Source organism: Rhinatrema bivittatum, chromosome 2 (genome assembly GCF_901001135.1).
Source record: "Rhinatrema bivittatum chromosome 2, aRhiBiv1.1, whole genome shotgun sequence".
Taxonomy (NCBI): Eukaryota; Metazoa; Chordata; class Amphibia; order Gymnophiona; family Rhinatrematidae; genus Rhinatrema; species Rhinatrema bivittatum.
Window position 1 is genome coordinate 27,347,492 of NC_042616.1, and position 19,629 is coordinate 27,367,120.

Below are 19,629 nucleotides of genomic sequence, written 5' to 3' on the forward strand. Positions count from 1 at the left end.
GTACATAAGAACTTGCCATACTGGGTCAGACCGAGGGTCCATCAAGCCCACATCCTGTTTCCAACAGTGGCCAATCCAGGCTACAAGTACATCATCCCCTTTCTGTCTTCAGGGGGGCCACTTGGTAGTAGACAATCCTCAACATTTTCATTGCCTTCTGTGGTTTCTCGGCCGCTGCATTTGGTCCATGAGCAATCTCACTAAATATCAAGATGTGTAACTGAAATGAATATATATATATAAAACTACTTAAATTGAATCTTATATATGAAAAAGAGTGACCATCCTTTGACAGTGCATGATGGTTATTGCTGCGTCCGGCGGTCGCAGACGGCTGCGACCTTTCTGCCTCACCTCTCTTTTACCCTTTTCCTTGTCCATGGGAAGGATGGCTGCCTCCGCTGCTGTTTGCCGATACCCTCGGCCCCTCCGAGCCAGCACGGGCGTCCCCATCCGCCATGCTTCTTCCTGAGGCCTCCTAGGGCGCGCGCACAATGCCTACGTTTATGAATATGTCATGGCGGGAACCTCGGGGGCAGCCCCACTGCATGACATCAGTACCTCCGGGTATTTAAACCTCCGCTCCGCTCCAACTGAACGCGCTAGCAAGGACTTCGGTTTTGCTACTCTGACCGCTTCTAAGCTGCTTGCTTGGATCCCTCACTACCCTCTGGGGTATCTCGTTACTACGGAAGCTCTGGGTACCAGATCCTCGGGGGCCTCTCACTTCTACTCCCCCTCCGGGGTTAATCTGCCTAACTTTAAAGGATACCCGCTCCTCGGGGGTCTTGTCTGCTTTCTTTCGAGTACCCTTTGGCGCTCCTAGGTACTCGCTCCTCGAGGGCCTATTCTGCTCAGGGTATCCTGCACCTCGGACCACGGGTCCTTCTCTTCACTCGACTACCGAAGGAAGTTATCAGCACTGCTACTCTGTGAGTATCGCTACTCTCCAACTCTCCTCATTCCACCCTTCAGGTTCACATCTTATCCCGCGCTGCGGGACACTACCGGACCTTTGCTACATCTGGGTGAGACCATCATCTACAGAGACTGTCTGAGCACTGTGTGATATCTCTGGACTACAGCACTGACCGTTCCTTCGGCAAGATTCAAACTCATCAACTGCAGTATAATAAAGCTTTCTCTACTCAGTGTCTGCTTACTAGAGTCCAGCCAATCGTTGTGGTTCCCCACGGGGCCCCTCCCTGTGGGAGGAGTCATCGCCACTTCGACCAAGAGTCCACAATATGCCACAAACCCAACAACTATCATCTGGGCTCAAAATATTGCCCTTCTATAGTGCCTTGGTTTTAATCATCAGTCACTCTTCTTTTGTGCGAAACTCAAAAACTTATTTATAATGTGAAAAAATGTCAAATGCATACTTCCCTTTCCCTTTGTGATTAATTTAAAGAAAGGATGCTGTGATGTTAGTTCCACTATGTTCTAATTGAAATGGCATTTCAATCCACAGCATAATCGTTGGGTATTGATACATCTCTTCACAATGCTGTTCTTCTCCTTCACAGTATCTGGTTTTCGCGCATTGATCTTCCTGTCTGTGGGAACAGGACTATCCCAGGTGATCACAACTTCTTCGTTCTCTACTATTCTATTAGGATTGTGCTCCCAATGTTATAATATTTACACAGGTTCCAGTGAATAGGCCTTGCTACCTTGTTGTGTCTCTCTGCTCTCTGGATCCATGCCTTCTGACATCAGCACATCACTGCCAGTGATGAGAAGGGTAACCGTTTCCAGTTCTGTTCTACAGAGCCTGCTTTTGTCCGTTTCACCAGTCCATCCTCACCTCTTCTCAACCGCTGTTGTGTCAAATCCTGAGCCAAGTGGGGCTGCTGAAGTAACTCTCTGTACTTCCCATGTACTTATGCTTCAGCCAATCATCCTATCCTGCTTATCTGATTCTTTCAGAAGTTTCTTCTCTTAAATATGAAAATTCTGTAGCTTCTGTACCAATGTGCCCTGCTGGATTTTCAGCCATTCCCTCTATTTGTCGGAAAGATTGTTCCTGCTCTTCACCAGATAGAGCTGTTCTGCTAAATGAGCATTACAAGAACTTTCAATTTCAAATCAATAACAAACAGTAAATGAGATACTTTGGAAGGGGCTTAGTTGTTCTAGGATTAAAGCAAATTCTACAACCAAGGTTTAATGCAAGACAAACAAAACCGATGATCGGGACTCTCCCTGGGATATTCCTCGCTGGATCTCAATATTAGAAATGACATGTTGTTAATCCTCATAATTCTGTTTTCTCTTCTGTGTACATCCTTTCATACCTTTTCAGATTTGATTTAAGCCTGAAGCTTTAATCACACTCACTTCATGCAAACGGTTTCTCTACTGTGTGAATCCTTTTATGGTTTTTCAGAGATGTTTTCCATATGAAGCTTTCATCACACTCACTGCATGTAAATGGTTTCTCTCCTGTGTGGATCCTTTTATGCCTTTTCAGAGAGGATTTCCATATGAAGCTTTCGTCACACTCATTACATATAAATAGTTCCTCTCCTGTGTGAATCCTTTCATGGCTTTTCAGCTTTGATATACACGTGAAGCTTTCATCACACTCAAAACATGTAAATTGTTTCTCTCCTGTGTGGATCCTTTCATGCCTTTTAAGAGAGGATTTCCATATGAAGCTTTCATCACACTCATTGCATGTAAATGGTTTCTCTCCTGTGTGAATCCTTTCATGGCTTTTCAGCTTTGATTTACATATAAAGCTTTTATTACACTCACTGCATGGAAATAGTTTCTCTCTTGTGTGGATCCTTTCATGCCTTTTCAGAGAGGATTTCCATATGAAGCTATTATCACACTCATTGCATGAAAATGGCTTGTCTCCTGAGTGGATCCTTTCATGGCTTTTCAGCTCTGATTTACACCTGAAGTTTTTATCACACTCTCTGCATGTAAATGATTTGTCTCCTGAATGGATGCTTTCATGGATTTTCAGCTCCGATTTACACCTGAAGTTTTTATCACACTCGCTGCATGTAAATGGTTTCTCTCCTGTGTGGATGCTTTCATGCCTTTTAAGATTTGATTTAAACCTAAAGCTTTGATCACACTCACTGCATGTAAATGGTTTCTCTTCTGTGTGGATCCTTTCATGGCTTTTCAGTTCTGATATACACTTGAAGCTTTTATCACACTCCGTGCAAATGAATATTTTCTTTCCAGCAAGGAAATATCCATGCATTTTCACTTGTTGTTTCAAAATGAAGCTTTTATCATATTCATTGTATACAAATAGTCTCTCTCGTGTGTGGATCTTTTTATGCCTTTTCAGATTTGATTTAAATCTAAATCTTTTATCACACACACTGCATGTAAATGGTTTCTCTTCTGTGTGGATCCTTTCATGGTTTTTCAGCTCTGATTTACACCTGAAGCTTTTATCACACTCTGTGCATGTATTTCGTTTCTCTCCTGTGTGGATCTTTTTATGCCTTATCAAATTTGATTTACTGCTGAAGCTTTTATCACACTCCGTGCACGTTAATGCTTTCTTTCCTGTGTGGATACTTTCATGCATTTTCAGCTCATGTTTTGAACTGAAGCTTCTATCACACTCAGTGCATTTAAATCGTTTCTCTCCTTTGTGTGTCCTTTCATGCATTTTCAATTGAGGTTTCAAAGTGAAGCTTTTATCACACTCAGTGCATTGAAATTGTTTCTTTCCAGAGTGGATCCTTTCATGGCATTTCCGTTCTGATTTTGTACAGAAGCTTTTATTACACTCAATGCATTTGTATGATTTCTTACCTCTTTGAAACCTTTGATATGTTTTCAGTTGAGATTTTAACCCAAACATTTTATCATATACTGTGTATTTGAAGGGTTTTTCTCCCATGTGGATTCTTTTGTGTATTTTCAGTTCTGATTTCCCACTGAAACTTTTATCACACTCACCGCAAGTGAATGGTTTCTCTGCTGTGTGCATCCTTTGCTGCCTTTTCATTTTTGATTTCCATGTGAAGCTTTTATTATAGTCTGTACATGTAAATCGCTTTTCTCCTGAGTGGATCTTCTGGTGCGCTTTCAGTTGTGATGGATAAATGAAGCTTTTATTACATTCACTACATGGAAACGATGTCTCTCTTGTATGACTCTTCTGGTGAACTTTTATTACGTTACTTGCACATTCACTGCCTGAAGAGAGTCTCAACCCAGTAAATTCTCTCAGGTGTTGTCTAATTTGCTCACAGGGAGTCACATTCTCAGTGGAGTCTCCTGTCAGGTTTTTCAGGCTTTCCTCTGGCTTGTACTGATTCCAGCAGTTTTCCTTCCAATCACAACATGGGCAGGTATCCGCTCCATCTTTCTCCGATACAGTTTTGGTCACTTCCAGATGTTTACTGGATTCCTCAGGATGCGTCTCCTCATGTCTTCTCGTGGACTCATCGATCTCTGGATAAGAAAATAAAGGACAGACATTACTTCATGTGAGGGAGACTCACAGTGACAACGGTCAGGCTTTCCAGCATTAAACACCTCAGAGGGAACAGGGGTGTAAAGCAGCTGCATCAGCTCCTTTCTGCAGCATTCTGGGATGAACCAGAGCACATCGCTGGGTCACAGAGGAGGACCAAGTTGAACTGAACAACTCAATACCGTCAGGTAGATAAAATTCTCAGAATGTTGTTTTATGCAACTCACACATAACAAAAACCACCTTGTAAACTAATTTAAATTGTATTAATGGAGGTCTTCATACACAGCTACCGGTATGATTCCACTAATCTGTGGCTTCATTTGGCGGAAACGCCCTCCCAGGGTGGCGAGGTCTATTCTATACTTGCCTAAAGATAGGGGAGGGTTACACCTACCTAACTTAATGTGGTATTATTATGCGGCTCAGTTGCGTGCACTAGTGGCCTTACATGGTGTCAGAGATATCCCTCAATGGGTGAAGTTCGAACAGGGGCTGTTCGGGTCTTTTCCCATTACAGCGTTACCATGGCAGCCCAGCCCATCGTGGGACAAATTTGATTATTATCCATTTGCTCTGCGCACCATGATGCGGATTTGGCACCGCTGGAAAACTGAGTTGGTGGGACCTGAAAAGCACTCACGGTTAACTCACTTATTTACCAACACGGTAGTACCCAGTTCAGAACGATCTGTAGGACTTAGCTGTTGGCGAAAGACTGGGGTCTTGCGCTTGGGACCTATCATACAGCAGGGTAAGGTGCTTACCAGAATGCAGCTTAGTGATTTACATCCAGGAAGCACTGTAGACTTTCTATTGCATGCCAGAATCGCATCCTTCATACAAACTGGTCTAAGGAGACGTACTCTGAGACCCAAAAATACTCTCTTTGAGACTTTATGTCAACATGCCTCATGTATTAAGGGAATTATATCAAAAATCTATACTATGTTTAATAGTAAATCATTGGTGGTACATAAATATAGGGCGCTATGGGATTTGGACTTCCCGGGCTGTCTGGAAGACAGCGACTGGGACACTATTTTCACTATGGCTGGCAAGTGTTCCATATCAGCGGGTTTACAAGAAAACTGCTACAAAATGCTATATAGATGGCATTATACGCCCCTTGCGTTACACAGATTTTATCCCCATATTTCAGATAGCTGTTTGAGATGCTGTGGGGAACAGGGCACATATCTGCACATCTGGTGGTATTGTCCCCGCCTACAGAGTTTCTGGCAGGGGGTGACCCAGTGGATTTCACAGCTCTTAAGTAAGACTTGTGAGGCCCGACCCTGGCATGTACTATTAGGAGCGCCTTTGAAAGAATATAATACACCCACACAGAAGTTGATTTTGCAAATATTTATTGCTGCACGGACAGAGTTGGCTATAAAATGGAAGCAAGTAATGATACCTACGCTTGCTGCAGTGCAACATCGCCTTTTCTCATTATACCAATTGGGCAGACTTACTGCTGTTCATCGGGATCATATCTCTTCCTTTCAGGCTATCTGGGGTCCATACCAAAAATGGATAGATGACAATAATACCATTTCCAGTCCATAGTTTTGTCGCCATCATGCTAATCCACCAAACAGTAATGTTAGTTACCGTTTCTTATGTACCATTTCTTAGTAGGTCACGATTGCAGAACACCAGTGTGGGGTAGGGGAGGGGGGTGGGTAAGGGGGGGTTGCTAAGGGTTATAAGTTTATAACACTCAAGCATGTAATTTGCTCTTCTTTGTTCGGTTTCAAATGTAGTTTGTTATTATTGAGACTGCTACGAAATTATGAAGGCAGTTTTTCTCTAACAAGGTTACATCTGCTATTGCCAGTTATCAAATGTGCTATATAATGGTGGCAGTCTGTTGTATGCCTGTATATTGCATATTGTTGTATGTTGTGGCCTGCAAATAAAAAAAGATTATACACAATATTCCACTATCAAACCCAACGCGCACCCCTGAAGCAGAGCATTTTCCAAACGCGGATCCGCATCAGGTTCTGAGAGCGGAAAGCTGAATGTCACTTGGGGACTGATTCACTGAAGGGGACAGCAAGAGGTCATAGCTACGAGAAGCACTTTTAATTGCAATTATAAATAATTTAAAATAGATTATGGAGCTCCCTAAGAACAGCAGTGATGCTCTTTCTATGAAACTGATGCCAGGGGAATGGATCCGCTGCAGCTTCTGAAGGCCAAAGGAAGATAACATTTAAGGGGTTTTTTATTTTAATTTTATGCACAGCTGTGATATTAATTATTATAAACTGAGGGCCCTATTTAAGCATTTTTCCCACAGACACAACATGGGAGAAAACCTTTAGTAAATAGGCCCCTTAGACTGTAAGCTCCTTGGGACAGGGAAATACCGACAGTACCTGAATGTAACACCTTGAGCTACTAATGAAAATAAATCTAAACCTAATCTAAATCAATATTGTACCCTGCTTTCTATTTCTCTATAAATATAGTTTGTTCTATACAGAACAGGACAGAGCTGATCCCTGGCCCCTGCAGAGTCCCAGGGCAGGAGTAACAGGAAGCAGAAGCCGCTGTAAGCAGGGACTGGACATTATCTCTGAGCTCAATCACTGCCATGACGCGTCTGCCTCGCGCTGGGGAAGTGCAGGGAAATGAAGGCCGTCATGGATTCCCCGAGGAAGGGAAAGATCAGACAGAGCTGGGCCGAACACTTCAGAGCATAAAAACAGAGCGAGCGCTCTCGCACCCCCAGGGACACGCAGGGAGCTCTGAACCGAACGAGACCAGGGGAGGAGAAGGATCTGACTGATGTTCCCCAGAACCCCCTAAAAGAGAGAGACTACAAACCAGCAGAGAGCAGCAGGTGACAGGAAAGGCTTAAAAGGACTCTGTAAGCCCAAATCCCACAGGGAAAAGACAGAGGGGATCTGAGGACCCCGACCCTTCATACTGCACAGAACAGGAGAGATAAATGCGCTGTGCTTTGTAAAACAACGAGGGAGACTTATTCCAGGAGTTCCCTGTACGTACCTGGATCAGTCCAGACTCCTGGGTTCATTCATCCATGCCAGCAGGTGGAGACAGAGAAAGTAAAATCGACACTGCTTCAAGTACCCTGATGCCACCTGCAGCTCCTCGGTATTTCTCTCTCTCAGATGGTGGCTGATGCTTAAACCTGCAGTTCTTTATTTCTCAGTGATTTTTCTTTTTGCTGGGGTTCTTAGTAAGGGATCCCTGCCCTGTTTGGTTGAGTCGGATGGGCTGGGGGTTGGTGACCCTTCGGTCACCTCTCCTGCTATTGGAGTAAAAGTTATCAAGGCAAGGATGAGGACTGTGAATGTGGCCCTCCCAAGCCTGGATCTGAACTCAGCTCCCAAGAGCCTCAGCCCTCACTGGGATAACCCGACCTTGAGACCTGAGATTACAGCACAGGAGGGAGAGAGGAAAATGTGAATAAATCTCTGATCTTAGCTGCTGGTACTCATAGGCAGGAAATTACAGAGCACCTGGGAGTGGAGTCAGAGCCTCAAGGTTTGGGGGCCATTGACCTGCTGGAGGGTCCGGTCACCAGGATCAGGTGATGACTGCCTGGGTTACACTTTGTCCCCATTTGTGTCTTTTCAGGAGAGTGAAAAACAAGACCATGGAAGAGTTGGGAAGCTGGAATACTGGAGAAATAACTTACCTGATAATTTCGTTTTCCTTAGTGTAGACAGATGGACTCGGGACCAATGGGTTATGTGCTCTCCTGCCAGCAGATGGAGACAGAGTCAGGTTTCAAAGCTGAGGTCACCCTAGATAACCCCTGCAGTGACCTCAGCCCTTCAGTATTCTCTTCAGAAGCCACTGTGGACCTATTAATGAAAAAATGTGATGAAAAATGATTAAAAACGGATAACCGTAACTGTATTCAACCAATCATAAACGCTGAACGCCAGTAAGAATATAGATGCCCTGATCTACGGATTGGATGACAGCTTCCCCGTAATCTCTTTATACTGATTATCCACTCCACGGGCGAATCCTTGGCACCGTTCTTGGGCAGCCGAGGGCGGGATGCTGAGTCCATCTGTCTACACTAAGGAAAACAAATTATCAGGTAAGTAATTTCTCCATTTTCCAGCATGTAGCAGAAGGACTCAAGACCAATGGGATGTACAAATGCTACTCCCGATAGGGGCAGGAGGCTGCCCACGGTCCGGTTAACACCACCCTTGCAATGGATGGCATCCTCTCGGGCCTGTACGTCCAGATGATAGAACCTGGAGAAGGTGTGCAAAGAGGAGCACGTCGCTGGACAGCAGATATCGATGGGAGATAGCAGACTAGCTTCTGCCTATGAGACTGCCTGAGCCCTGGTGGAATGAGCTTTAACCTGAAAGGGTAATGGCTTTCCTGCCTCCACATAGGCTCCTGTGACGACCTCCTTAATCCAGCGAGCTATGGTAGCTTGCTTCCTTCCACCGTGAAGGACAAGCAGGCAGTCCATCTTTCGGACCAGTTCTGAAACTTCCAGATACCGCACCAAACGTCTACTGACCTTCAAATGACGGAGGAGGCAGTATTCTTCCACGTCCTTGTGCTTATCTAGGGATGGCAGTGAAATGGACTGATTCAAATGAAACTACGAGATTACCTTGGGCAAGAAGAATGGAACAGTACGAAGCTGTTACACTCCTGGAGTCATCTGGAGGATCGGTTCACAACACAACAATGCCCTGTCAAAAATTCCAATACTAGATTGAGATTCCACAAGGGACCCGGAAACTGTAGGGATGGCTGGAGGTTCTTCAACCTTTTCAGAAAACATGGCATGACTAGAGGAACCAACAGGCGGGTTCCATTTACCTCGTGCCTGAAAAAGGAGAGCGCCGCTACCTGGACCTTCCAGGAGTTAAGGGTTAAATCTTTATTCAAGCCATCCTGCAAAAATTTCAGAATTAGTGGGATTTTGACCACCCAAGGGGGGGGACACTGCGTTCCTCACACCAGGCCTCAAATGCTCTCCAGACCTGCACATACACTAGGAATGTAGAGAACTTCCAAGCATGGAATAAGGTGGCAATTACTGCTGCAGAATATCCTCACTTCATCAGGCAAGCAGTCTCCACGGCCAGACTGGAAGACAGAATAGAGTTGGATCCTCGTGAAGGACCAGTCCCCCTGCTGTAGCAGGCACAGGGGGATCTCCACCAGGAATTTCCACATGTCCACATACCACAGCCGCCTGGGCCAATCTGGATCTACTAGTAGGACTAATCCTCTGTGGTGCTCGATTCTGCCAATGACCCTGCCCAGCAGGGACTACGGAGGGAAGGCGAATAGCAATTCTTCTTCCAGCCAGGTCTGAAGGAGAGCATTGATCCACAGGGACCACTGATCACTTCTGCGACTGAAGAATTGGAGAACCTTCACATTGTGGGATGCAGCCAGCAGGTCGATGGACAGGCGACCCCAGTGATCTACTATCAGCTGAAAGGCTTTGACCAACAATGCCCACTCTCCTGGATCCAGATTCTCCCTGCTTAGAAAGTCTGCTCTGACATTGTCTTTTCCTGAGATGTGGGAGGCTGAGATCATCTGTAGATGTATTTTCCCCCCATTTCATAAGGAGATCTATCTTCTATGACACTTGCTGGCACTTGGGTCCACCCTGGCAGTTGATGTAGGGTTCCAGGCAGTTGAAGTTCCAGAGGGCCTCTTCCTCGGTCCAACATCCCTAGGCCATCTGTTCCTGACAGTGAGCTCCCCAGCCCCGGAGGCTCAAGTCTGTTGTGAGGACCAGCCAGTTCAGGGAAGACAAGGCTACACCCCTGCTCAGATGAGCTTCCTTCAGCCATCACTGGAGCAGAGAGCATATTCCCATCGGTAAGTGAAGGCGAATTGAATAGTCTTGAGACTGCGGGTTCTAACGTGATAGTAGTGAGCGCTGAAGTGGTCGCATGTGTGCCCTCACCCACGGCATTACTTCCAGGGTTGCTGCCATCAAACCAAGAAATTGCAATAGCTCCACACCATTGTGCATATCGTGCTCATCAACTGACGCACTTGAGACATCAACTTCCTTATCCGTGTGGTCGGAAGGAAGACCTTGCCCTGCTTGGTGTTACATAGAAACATAGAAATGACGGCAGAAGAAGACCAAACGGCCCATCCAGTCTGCCCAGCAAGCTACGCTGGACAGACTGTTGAACCAGACTCCCAGATATTCGAAGAACTGGGAAGGTTTGAAACTACTTTTGTCCAGGTTTATGACTCAGCCAAGTTCCTGAAGCAAGGGGGTCAGCTTGTTGGTCACCCGGAGACTCTCTTCCATGGACTTCCAGTTGTTCAAGTTCGGGTGCACCGAGATTCCTTCTTTTCTCAATGCTGCCGCCACAATCACCATAATTATGGAAAATGTCCTCGGGGTGGTGGCTAAGTCAAAGTGCAATGCCCAGAACTGATAATGGCGACCCAGTACCGCAAAGCGCAGGAAAATGTGTTCTTAACGGATTGGATTATGTAGGTAGGCCTCGAATAGGTCCAGGAAGGTGAAGAACGCTCCTGATTGTACAGCCATTATCACAGAGCATAGGGTTTCCATGCAGAAATGATTCACTCGTAGATGTCGATTGACGCTCTTGAGTTCCAGGATGGGGCGAAAGGAACCTTCCTTCTTGCCTATGATGAAATAGATGGAATAACGCCCCGTACACTCATGAGGCACAGGTGTTGGGACTATAGCCCTCATCCTGAGAAGACTTAAAACAGTAGTCTCCGCTGCCTGCTTCTTGTGCTGGGGGTGGCAAGGAGATATCATGAATATGTCCCAAGGAGTGCTGTGAAATTCATAAGAACATAAGAAATTGCCATGCTGGGACAGACCAAGGGTCCATCAAGCCCAGCATCCTGTTTCCAACAGAGGCCAAAAACCAGGCCACAAGAACCTGGCAATTACCCAAACACTAAGAAGATCCCATGCTACTGATGCAATTAATAGCAGTGGCTATTCCCTAAGTAAACTTAATTAATAGCCGTTAATGGACTTCTCCTCCAAGAACTTATCCAATCCTTTTTTCAACCCAGCTACACTAACTGCACTAATCACATCCTCTGGCAACAAAAATTCCAGAGCTTTATTGTGCGTTGAGTGAAAAAGAATTTTCTCCGATTAGTCTTAAATGTGTTACTTGCTAACTTCATGGAATGCCCCCTAGTCCTTCTATTATTCGAAAGTGTAAATAACCAAGTCACATCTACTCGTTCAAGACCTCTCATGATCTTAAAGACCTCTATCATATCCCCCCTCAGCCGTCTCTTCTCCAAGCTGAACAGCCCTAACCTCTTCAGCCTTTCCTCATAGGGGAGATGTTCCATCCCCTTTATCATTTTGGTCGCCCTTCTCTGTACCTTCTCCATCGCAACTATATCTTTTTTTGAGATGCGGCGACCAGAATTGTACACAGTATTCAAGGTGCGGTCTCACCATGGAGCGATACAGAGGCATTATGACTTTTCCGTTCTATTAACCATTCCCTTCCTAATAATTCCTAACATTCTGTTTGCTTTTTTGACTGCTGCAGCACACTGAGCCGACTATTTTAAAGTATTATCCACTATGATGCCTAGATCTTTTTCCTGGGTGGTAGCTCCTAATATGGAACCTAACATCGTGTAACTATAGCAAGGGTTATTTTTCCCTATGTGCAACACCTTGCACTTGTCCACATTAAATTTCATCTGCCATTTGGATGCCCAATCTTCCAGTCTTGCAAGGTCCTCCTGTAATGTATCACAGTCTGCCTGTGATTTAACTACTCTGAATAATTTTGTATCATCTGCAAATTTGATAACCTCACTTGTTGTATTCCTTTCCAGATCATTTATATATATATTGAAAAGCACCGGTCCCAATACAGATCCCTGAGGTACTCCACTGTTTACCCTTTTCCACTGAGAATATTGACCATTTAATCCTACTCTCTGTTTCCTGTCTTTTAACCAGTTTGTAATCCACGAAAGGACATCGCCTCCTATCCCATGATTTTTTAGTTTTCGTAGAAGCCTCTCATGAGGGACTTTGTCAAACGCCTTCTGAAAATCCAAATACACTACATCTACCGGTTCACCTTTATCCACATGTTTATTAACCCCTTCAAAAAAATGAAGCAGATGTGTTAGGCAAGACTTCCCTTGGGTAAATCCATGTTGACTGTGTCCCATTAAATCATGTCTTTCTATATGCTCTACAATTTTGATCTTGAGAATAGTTTCCACTATTTTTCCCGGCACTGAAGTCAGGCTCACTGGTCTATAATTACCCGGATCGCCCCTGGAGCCTTTTTTAAATATTGGGGTTACACTGGCCACCCTCCAGTCTTCAGGTACAATGGATGATTTTAATGATAGGTTACAAATTTTAACTAATAGATCAGAAATTTCATTTTTTAGTTCCTTCAGAACCCTAGGATGCATACCATCCGGTCCAGGTGATTTGCTACTCTTTAGTTTGTCAATCTGGCCTACTACATCTTCCAGGTTCACAGTGATTTCGTTCAGTTCGTCTGAGTCATCACCCCTGAAAACCATCTCCGGAACTGGTATCTCCCCAACATCCTCATTAGTAAACACGGAGGCAAAGAATTCATTTAGTCTTTCTGCAATGGCCTTATCTTCCCTAAGAGCCCCTTTAACCCCTCTGTCATCTAATGGTCCAACCGACTCCCTCACAGCTTTCTTGCTTTGGATATATTTTAAAAAGTTTTTATTATGAGTTTTTGCCTCTATGGCCAACTTCATTTCAAATTCTCTCTTCGCCTGTCTTATCAATGTTTTAAACTTACCTTGACAATGCTTATGTTTTATCCTATTTTCTTCAGATGGATCCTTCTTCCAATTTTTGAAGGATTTTTTTTGGCTAAAAGAGCCTCTTTCACCTCACCTTTTAACCATGACGGTAATATTTTTGCCTTCCTTCCACCTTTCTTAATGCGCGGAATACATATGGACTGCGCCTCTAGGATTGTATTTTTTTTAAACAATGTCCAAGCCTGTTGAACACTTTTAACCTTTGCACCTGCACCTTTCAGTTTTTTTCTATTTTCCTCATTTTATCAAAGTTTCCCTTTTTAAAATTTAGTGTTAGAGCTGCAGATTTACTTATTGTCCCCCTTCCAGTTATTAGCACATATCCTTCTTGTATGACCTCCAGTACCCATTTGTCCGAAGTGATCTCGACCCACCGCTGGTACAAGAGGGACAGTCAACCCCCTATCTCCTCGTTGCAAGGGTGGGTCAGCAAATTTTCCTTCGGGGGTTCGGGCCGAACCTGAATCCAAACCTGCCCCTCTCTTGGGCTCTCGACTACAAAAGGACTGAGACCTCCCAAAGTGCCGAGACCTCTGAAATGTCGAGTTTCTGTAGGGAAGAAAGCATTGGGAGCCCCTGGATCGACCCTTCTTAGGTGAGGGGAGCTGTAACTGCTTTCTCTTATCTTCTGGTAGCCAGTGAACCGGAGATTCGCCCCATTTACTGGCCAGCTTTTCCAATTCGATTCCAAAAAGGAGTGATCCTTTAAAGGGCATATTTGTAAGATCTGCCTTGGAAGCTGTGTTTGCTGACCAATTCTATTTGCCACCACTGAGGCCACTCCACTGGCCAAAGTATGGATTAACCCATCCTCTGAATGGGAGGAGCCGGGCTTAGCAAAGTCCGGGGAAGCCATCTCTCCCTGGGCTTCCTCACAATGCTGACATAAGTTGGAATCCAGGTCAGACCGTGAAGGCCTAATATAACAAGCAGCGCAGAGAGAAAGGCGCTTATGTTTCTTGGCTGCTGGAGCCATTGGTGGCAGTAATTGTACATTCTGTTGGCTCGCATTTAAAATTTTAGGCACACAGATTCAGGCACCTAGGCGGGACACGATGAGGTGCACGCACAGCTAACGTGTCCGGCTTTACCTATATTCTGCGCTTAGTAGGTTGTGTGCGTATGTACGAGCACAACATTATGAGTGCAGTGAGAACGCAGAGCCGATGCAATGCATGTACCAACGTTCTATGGAGGGAATTAGGGCATACGCAAAGATGTGCGCAAGATGGCGCCGCGGCAGTCAACCACACAAAGAGAACAGTCTCCCAACCCAGCCAGCCCCACAACATAACTATAAACACGCTTGTATACAGTAAACCCTGCTACATTAGTAATAGCTAAGCGAGTAACAGACTTATTCTTACTGCGTATGCCGTCACTCCAGACACCTAAATATTAAACCAAATTCCCCACTTCTAAGCAATTGCTGCCATAATATACCATTTGCCCATCCTCGATGGCTTTTATATATGAGTTCCAAAAAGTCAGCCATTGCCTGTGGAAGCCTTGCAGGAAGAGATAGCTCGACGCTCTTAACCGTCGGCGATTACCGGCCTGTTGCCATTTCGGAGCTGCGCCACTTTTGGATGCACTCCTTCTGTGGCTTGTACTTGAAAGTTAATTGCTTAATTGGCCTGTTTGAATGCTGTTTCGGCCTCCATCATATTTTTGATCTTGTAATTGGTGCCATTCACTGTAAAGGAAAGGCCCAATGGAAATTTCCACCTGTACTTGATATTTTCTGATCGGAGAATCGTAGTTACGGCTTTGAGACCGAATCACTTTCACAGCGTAGTTGAGGCTAGGTCATTATATAATGTAAGTTTATTACCCTCCCATTCCGTTGATCTTCTTGCTGCATTCGTTATTTTTTCCTTCAAGTCAAAATAGTGCAGGCAGACTACGATATCCCGGGCTTTGTTGGCAATCTTTGGACCGAGAGAACAATGCACCTGCTCAGTTTTAATCCGTGGTACATTCACCTCCCGTTTCTGATCCCTCAGGTGAGTAGTGAGCAGAGATTGAAAAATAGCCGTAGCCACTGCCATACAGTCTGAATCTTCCGGCGTCTCCGGCACACCGCGTATCCGTACATCGCACCGGCGCGTTCTATTCTCCAAGTCCTCCATTTTCTCTGATAAAAGAACTTGCTCGTCCCATAATTCCTTAAATTGTGCTGACCAAAGCCAAACTGCGTCTTCTTGTCCCTCTTATCTCACATTCATCTCATCGACACGCATTCCCAGTGTGGCGACATCTTCTCTCACCTCTGCGATAGATGCCAACAGCTCAGTTTTTAATTGTTTGACATCTGCACGAATGTCCATAAACCAGCTACGGAGCTCATCTCTCATTCGAATCTCAGAAAGTGTGGTGGGTAGATCCTGCTCCGACATAGCCTCACCTGATTCTGCTTCGGTCTGCTCGGCATTATCCACTCCGACATCCATGGCGTTTTTGGCATAAGAAAACTGCCTTAAATCCGTGGTTTTCCTCTTGGATACCATCGGGGGTTATTATGCCACAGGGTACGACAATAGAGGACCCAAAAATAGCTCGGATGGCAAGGCTTTACAGCCAAATCAACTGAGTTGCAGCGGGAGCTATCAGATTAGGCAGCCATTTCCTTCAGTGATGTCAGCACCCCTCACAACAATTTCTAAGGAATATTTTCAGTTTTTACCCTGTTGCACTCCTCTCCCTCATTTATCCCCATCCCCTCCTCTTCCTCACTACAATTACTAAGAAATACTTTCCCTTTCTATCCTGTTATACTCCTCTCTCACATTTTCTCCCCAAATCCACCTCACTACATTTAGTACAAAATTCTTAACCTTTCTCTCTTTTTTTTGACCTGATACTTTTCTCTTGCTCCTTTGTACCTCCAGTTCAGTCAGAACCAGGGCTGGAAATGGCGCCTTCAATCCCAACTACAGGGGAATCCCCCCTCCCCATTTTAAATCTCTCCATAAACACAAATCTGCTCACTACAGCAACAGTCCTGGGCTGTGGGAGAGCAAACACCAAAGCTCCTTCTATAATCCTTCAATCACGAGCCCTGTATCCAGCCACTAGGAGTCACCCCTGAGCAATGACCATGACTCCTTGTCCTCCTCAGAGGCAATGAATGCTGCCCCTGCTTAATTCCCAGCCCCAGCTTCAGCAGACTCAGTGAGTTTAACACCCGGCTTCTCGCAATAATATATTTTCTTTTCTCTCCTCCCAAAAAGATTAATTTCTTAAAAAAGGTCCCTCCTTACCAAGGGAGCTGAGGGTCTGATAATTCTCCTCCATCACATTCTTGTGAAGTTCCTTTTGCCATTCTTCTAAATACTCCCACTCCTCCTGAGAGAAACAGACAGTGATGTCCTCAAAGGTTACTGGGACCTGAAACACAAACCAGGAACACTCAGCACCTTCTGCATCAGGAGACCTCCCAGTGCTGGGGATCAGCAGGGCAGGGGGGGAGGGATTTCTGGGTGTAAATAATTCACAGTCACGAAACACACAATCCCCAGGCAGGACTACAGTAACAGGAAACCAGTTACACACAGACCATGGGACACCATGTTTTACTTTGTGTCACTTCTGATCTCTCTCCTTAAACTCTGAGGACAGTCCCAAAATGCCTTTTCTGGGCCCCAGCTCTGCTCGGGGTCCCATTAAAGTCAGGGCAGATTCTGCAGCGTCCCAAGGTAGAAAGCTGCAGCAATATTTGTATGCAGAGGGCAGTATTTATTTTTATTTATTTATTTTTCATTTTTATATACCGAGGTTCTTGTATCAAATACAAATCACTCTGGTTTACATAAAACATTGAGATGCCCAAAAGGGGAGGGGCAGTGTTTAGTACAATGAGATGCCCAAAAAGGGGAGGGGCAGTGTTTAGTACAATGAGATGCCCAAAAAGGGGAGGGGCAGTGTTTAGTACAATGAGATGCCCAAAAAGGGGAGGGGCAGTGTTTAGTACAATGAGATGCCCAAAAAGGGGAGGGGCAGTGTTTAGTACAATGAGATGCCCAAAAAGGGGAGTATTGCAGTGTTTAGTACAATCATTAGGAAGTTCTCCCTTTTTTTAAATCAATAACGTAATCATTACAGGAGATACAAAGCTCTGACCCAGTGTTTATACAGACAGGGCAGGAAGTTGGGTCCATCTCCTACCTGAGCAGAAGCTCCTGCAGGCATTTTCCTCTCTGCTTTTGCCGCTTTCAGGATTAGAAATGAAATGGGGGCTTCTTCTCAGACTGGGAGAGAGCTGAGGGTTTCCCTCTTCCTGCTCCAGGGGACGAGGGAAGCTGAGAAGCAGAGCTCGGGTAGGGGACCCGAGGTCCTTCTCGCCGATTCTGACATCATCGAAATGTGCCGAGCAGCTCCGCCTCCTGCCGGGCGCAGACTGATGACATCACACAGGGGGAAGTGTTAAAGCTGGATCTAGATACAGGAAGCTGGGAAGGGGAGGTTTCTGTGAGAGAGGTAGTCAGTGTGCAAGGGAGGGCAGCAGCAGCAGCAGCAGCAGCAGCAGAAGAAGAAGAAGAAGAAGAAGAAGAGGTGGTTGTGCCAGAGAGAGCGAGAGTGAATTACAGGCCAATGCAATACACTGCGCTCAGCCTCGCACATAGCTAGCAGCAGGGTTGGAGGTGGTACAATAACTCCCCATGCAATAATAAGATCAGTGTGTAGCTATTAGTGCTCATCACATGTAAATACCATGTTGATGGGCTATTAGCTAGTACTCCTGATGGAAAAAAAAACAAACAAGTGTTCCCAGAGCACAAATTTTAACCCAGCCCTGGAGCTCGCGTTAAGAGGCGGATTTTGAAAGGGTTATGCGCATAAGTTACGCCCGTAACCCCGAGAATCAGCTCCTGCGAGCGCCAAGCCTATTTTGCATAGGCCTGGTGACGAGCGCATGTCCTGGGGCTTGAAAAAGGGGGCGGGGCGGGACTGGAGCCTCCAAGCACAGTGGCCATTTGCCGCTGTGCCTGGGATCGCAGGCCGGCCGTTGGCTGGGACGCGCAACCTATGCCTGCCTGGAGGCAGGCGCAACTTCTAAGTTAAAGGTAAGGGGGGGGTTTAGGTAGGGCTGGGTGGGTGGGTTAGGGAGGGGAAGGTGGGGGGAACGGAGGAAGCCTGCACAGCTTGGTGCGCGCAAGTTGCATAATTGTGCATCCCCTTGCGCACTCCGACCCTGGACTTTATAACATGCGTGCAGCTGCGCGTGCATGTTATAAAATTGGGCGTAGATTTGTGCGCATCGGGTGACGCGCACAAATCTACGCCTGTGCGTAACTCTTAATATCCGGCCCAAAGTCTTCAGGAGCCCCAAAAGTTGACAAGAAAAGCAGAAAATATTTATTTAGATTTTTATATTCCGCTTTTTGGCACTTCAAAGTGTGCATCAAAGCGGATTGCATCCAGCTGCTATAGGTATTTCCCTATCCCCTGAGGGCTTACAATCAAATTTTGTACCTGAGGCAACGGAGGATAAAGTGACTTGCCCAAGGTCACAAGGAGCCCGCTGCTCTAACCACTAGGCTACTCCACCTTATTTATTTATTTATTTATTTTTAATTTTTATATACCGAAGTTCTAGTAGAGACTACAAATCACTCCGGTTTACATAAAACGAAGAACTGCTCAACAGATAGCGGAGCTTTACATGGAACCGTATAACATATGGAACAGTATAACTGGTTGACAATTTAACATAGTGCTAAATAAAGTGATAATATTTTAACTGGTAATAAATAAAGAAATATAATATTTTATATAAGAAGTATAACTATTTAACGTAGCAATAAATATAAATATAGGCAATGCCTAATATATATATGAAATAAAGTGAATTTTTTTTTTTTATTTATTTATTTTTTTTTAAAGTGAATTTTTGAGCTCACAGATAATAGTCCAGTTGCAGATTCTTAAAAGTAGTACTTTATACAGTGTCCATACTGATTTCCTGTGGTTCTTCCGACTCAATATCGTCATGATAATAAGTCAGAGGAACATTGAAAGCAGCAACATGGGGGAAAAAAAAGTCTTGGCGGTCAGGTTCAGAAAACGGACACTCAAATTTACGAGTGTCCATTTTTCTAATCCATGGCTGTGCACGGGTTAGGAAAACAGACACTCGTAAAATTGAGCATCCTTTTTCCTTACCCATGGACAGCCACTTCTGGGCGCTCAGTGTCGAGGAGGCGCTAGGGGCACAAAATTTCCCCTAGCGCCGCCTTCTTAACACAGCAGCTCATTAGCATACTGCATCTCGCGCCTGGGAGAGGCAGATGGGCGCATGTTAGGAAAGCAGACGTTCAATCATG

General features: G+C 45.2%; 1 protein-coding gene across 1 annotated transcript; it reads right to left on the reverse strand.

Moving 5' to 3' along the window:
• Positions 1–936: 936 nt before the first annotated feature.
• On the reverse strand, positions 937–17,748 carry LOC115083728 (oocyte zinc finger protein XlCOF6-like). Its single transcript, XM_029587719.1, has 3 exons — positions 17,471–17,748; positions 16,567–16,693; positions 937–4,437 (listed from the first exon to the last, which is right to left on the reverse strand). Exons 1-3 carry the CDS (start codon positions 17,492–17,494, stop codon positions 2,345–2,347), a joined length of 2,244 nt encoding a protein of 747 aa, XP_029443579.1. The 5' UTR covers positions 17,495–17,748; the 3' UTR covers positions 937–2,344.
• Between the last annotated feature and the right edge of the window lie 1,881 nt (positions 17,749–19,629).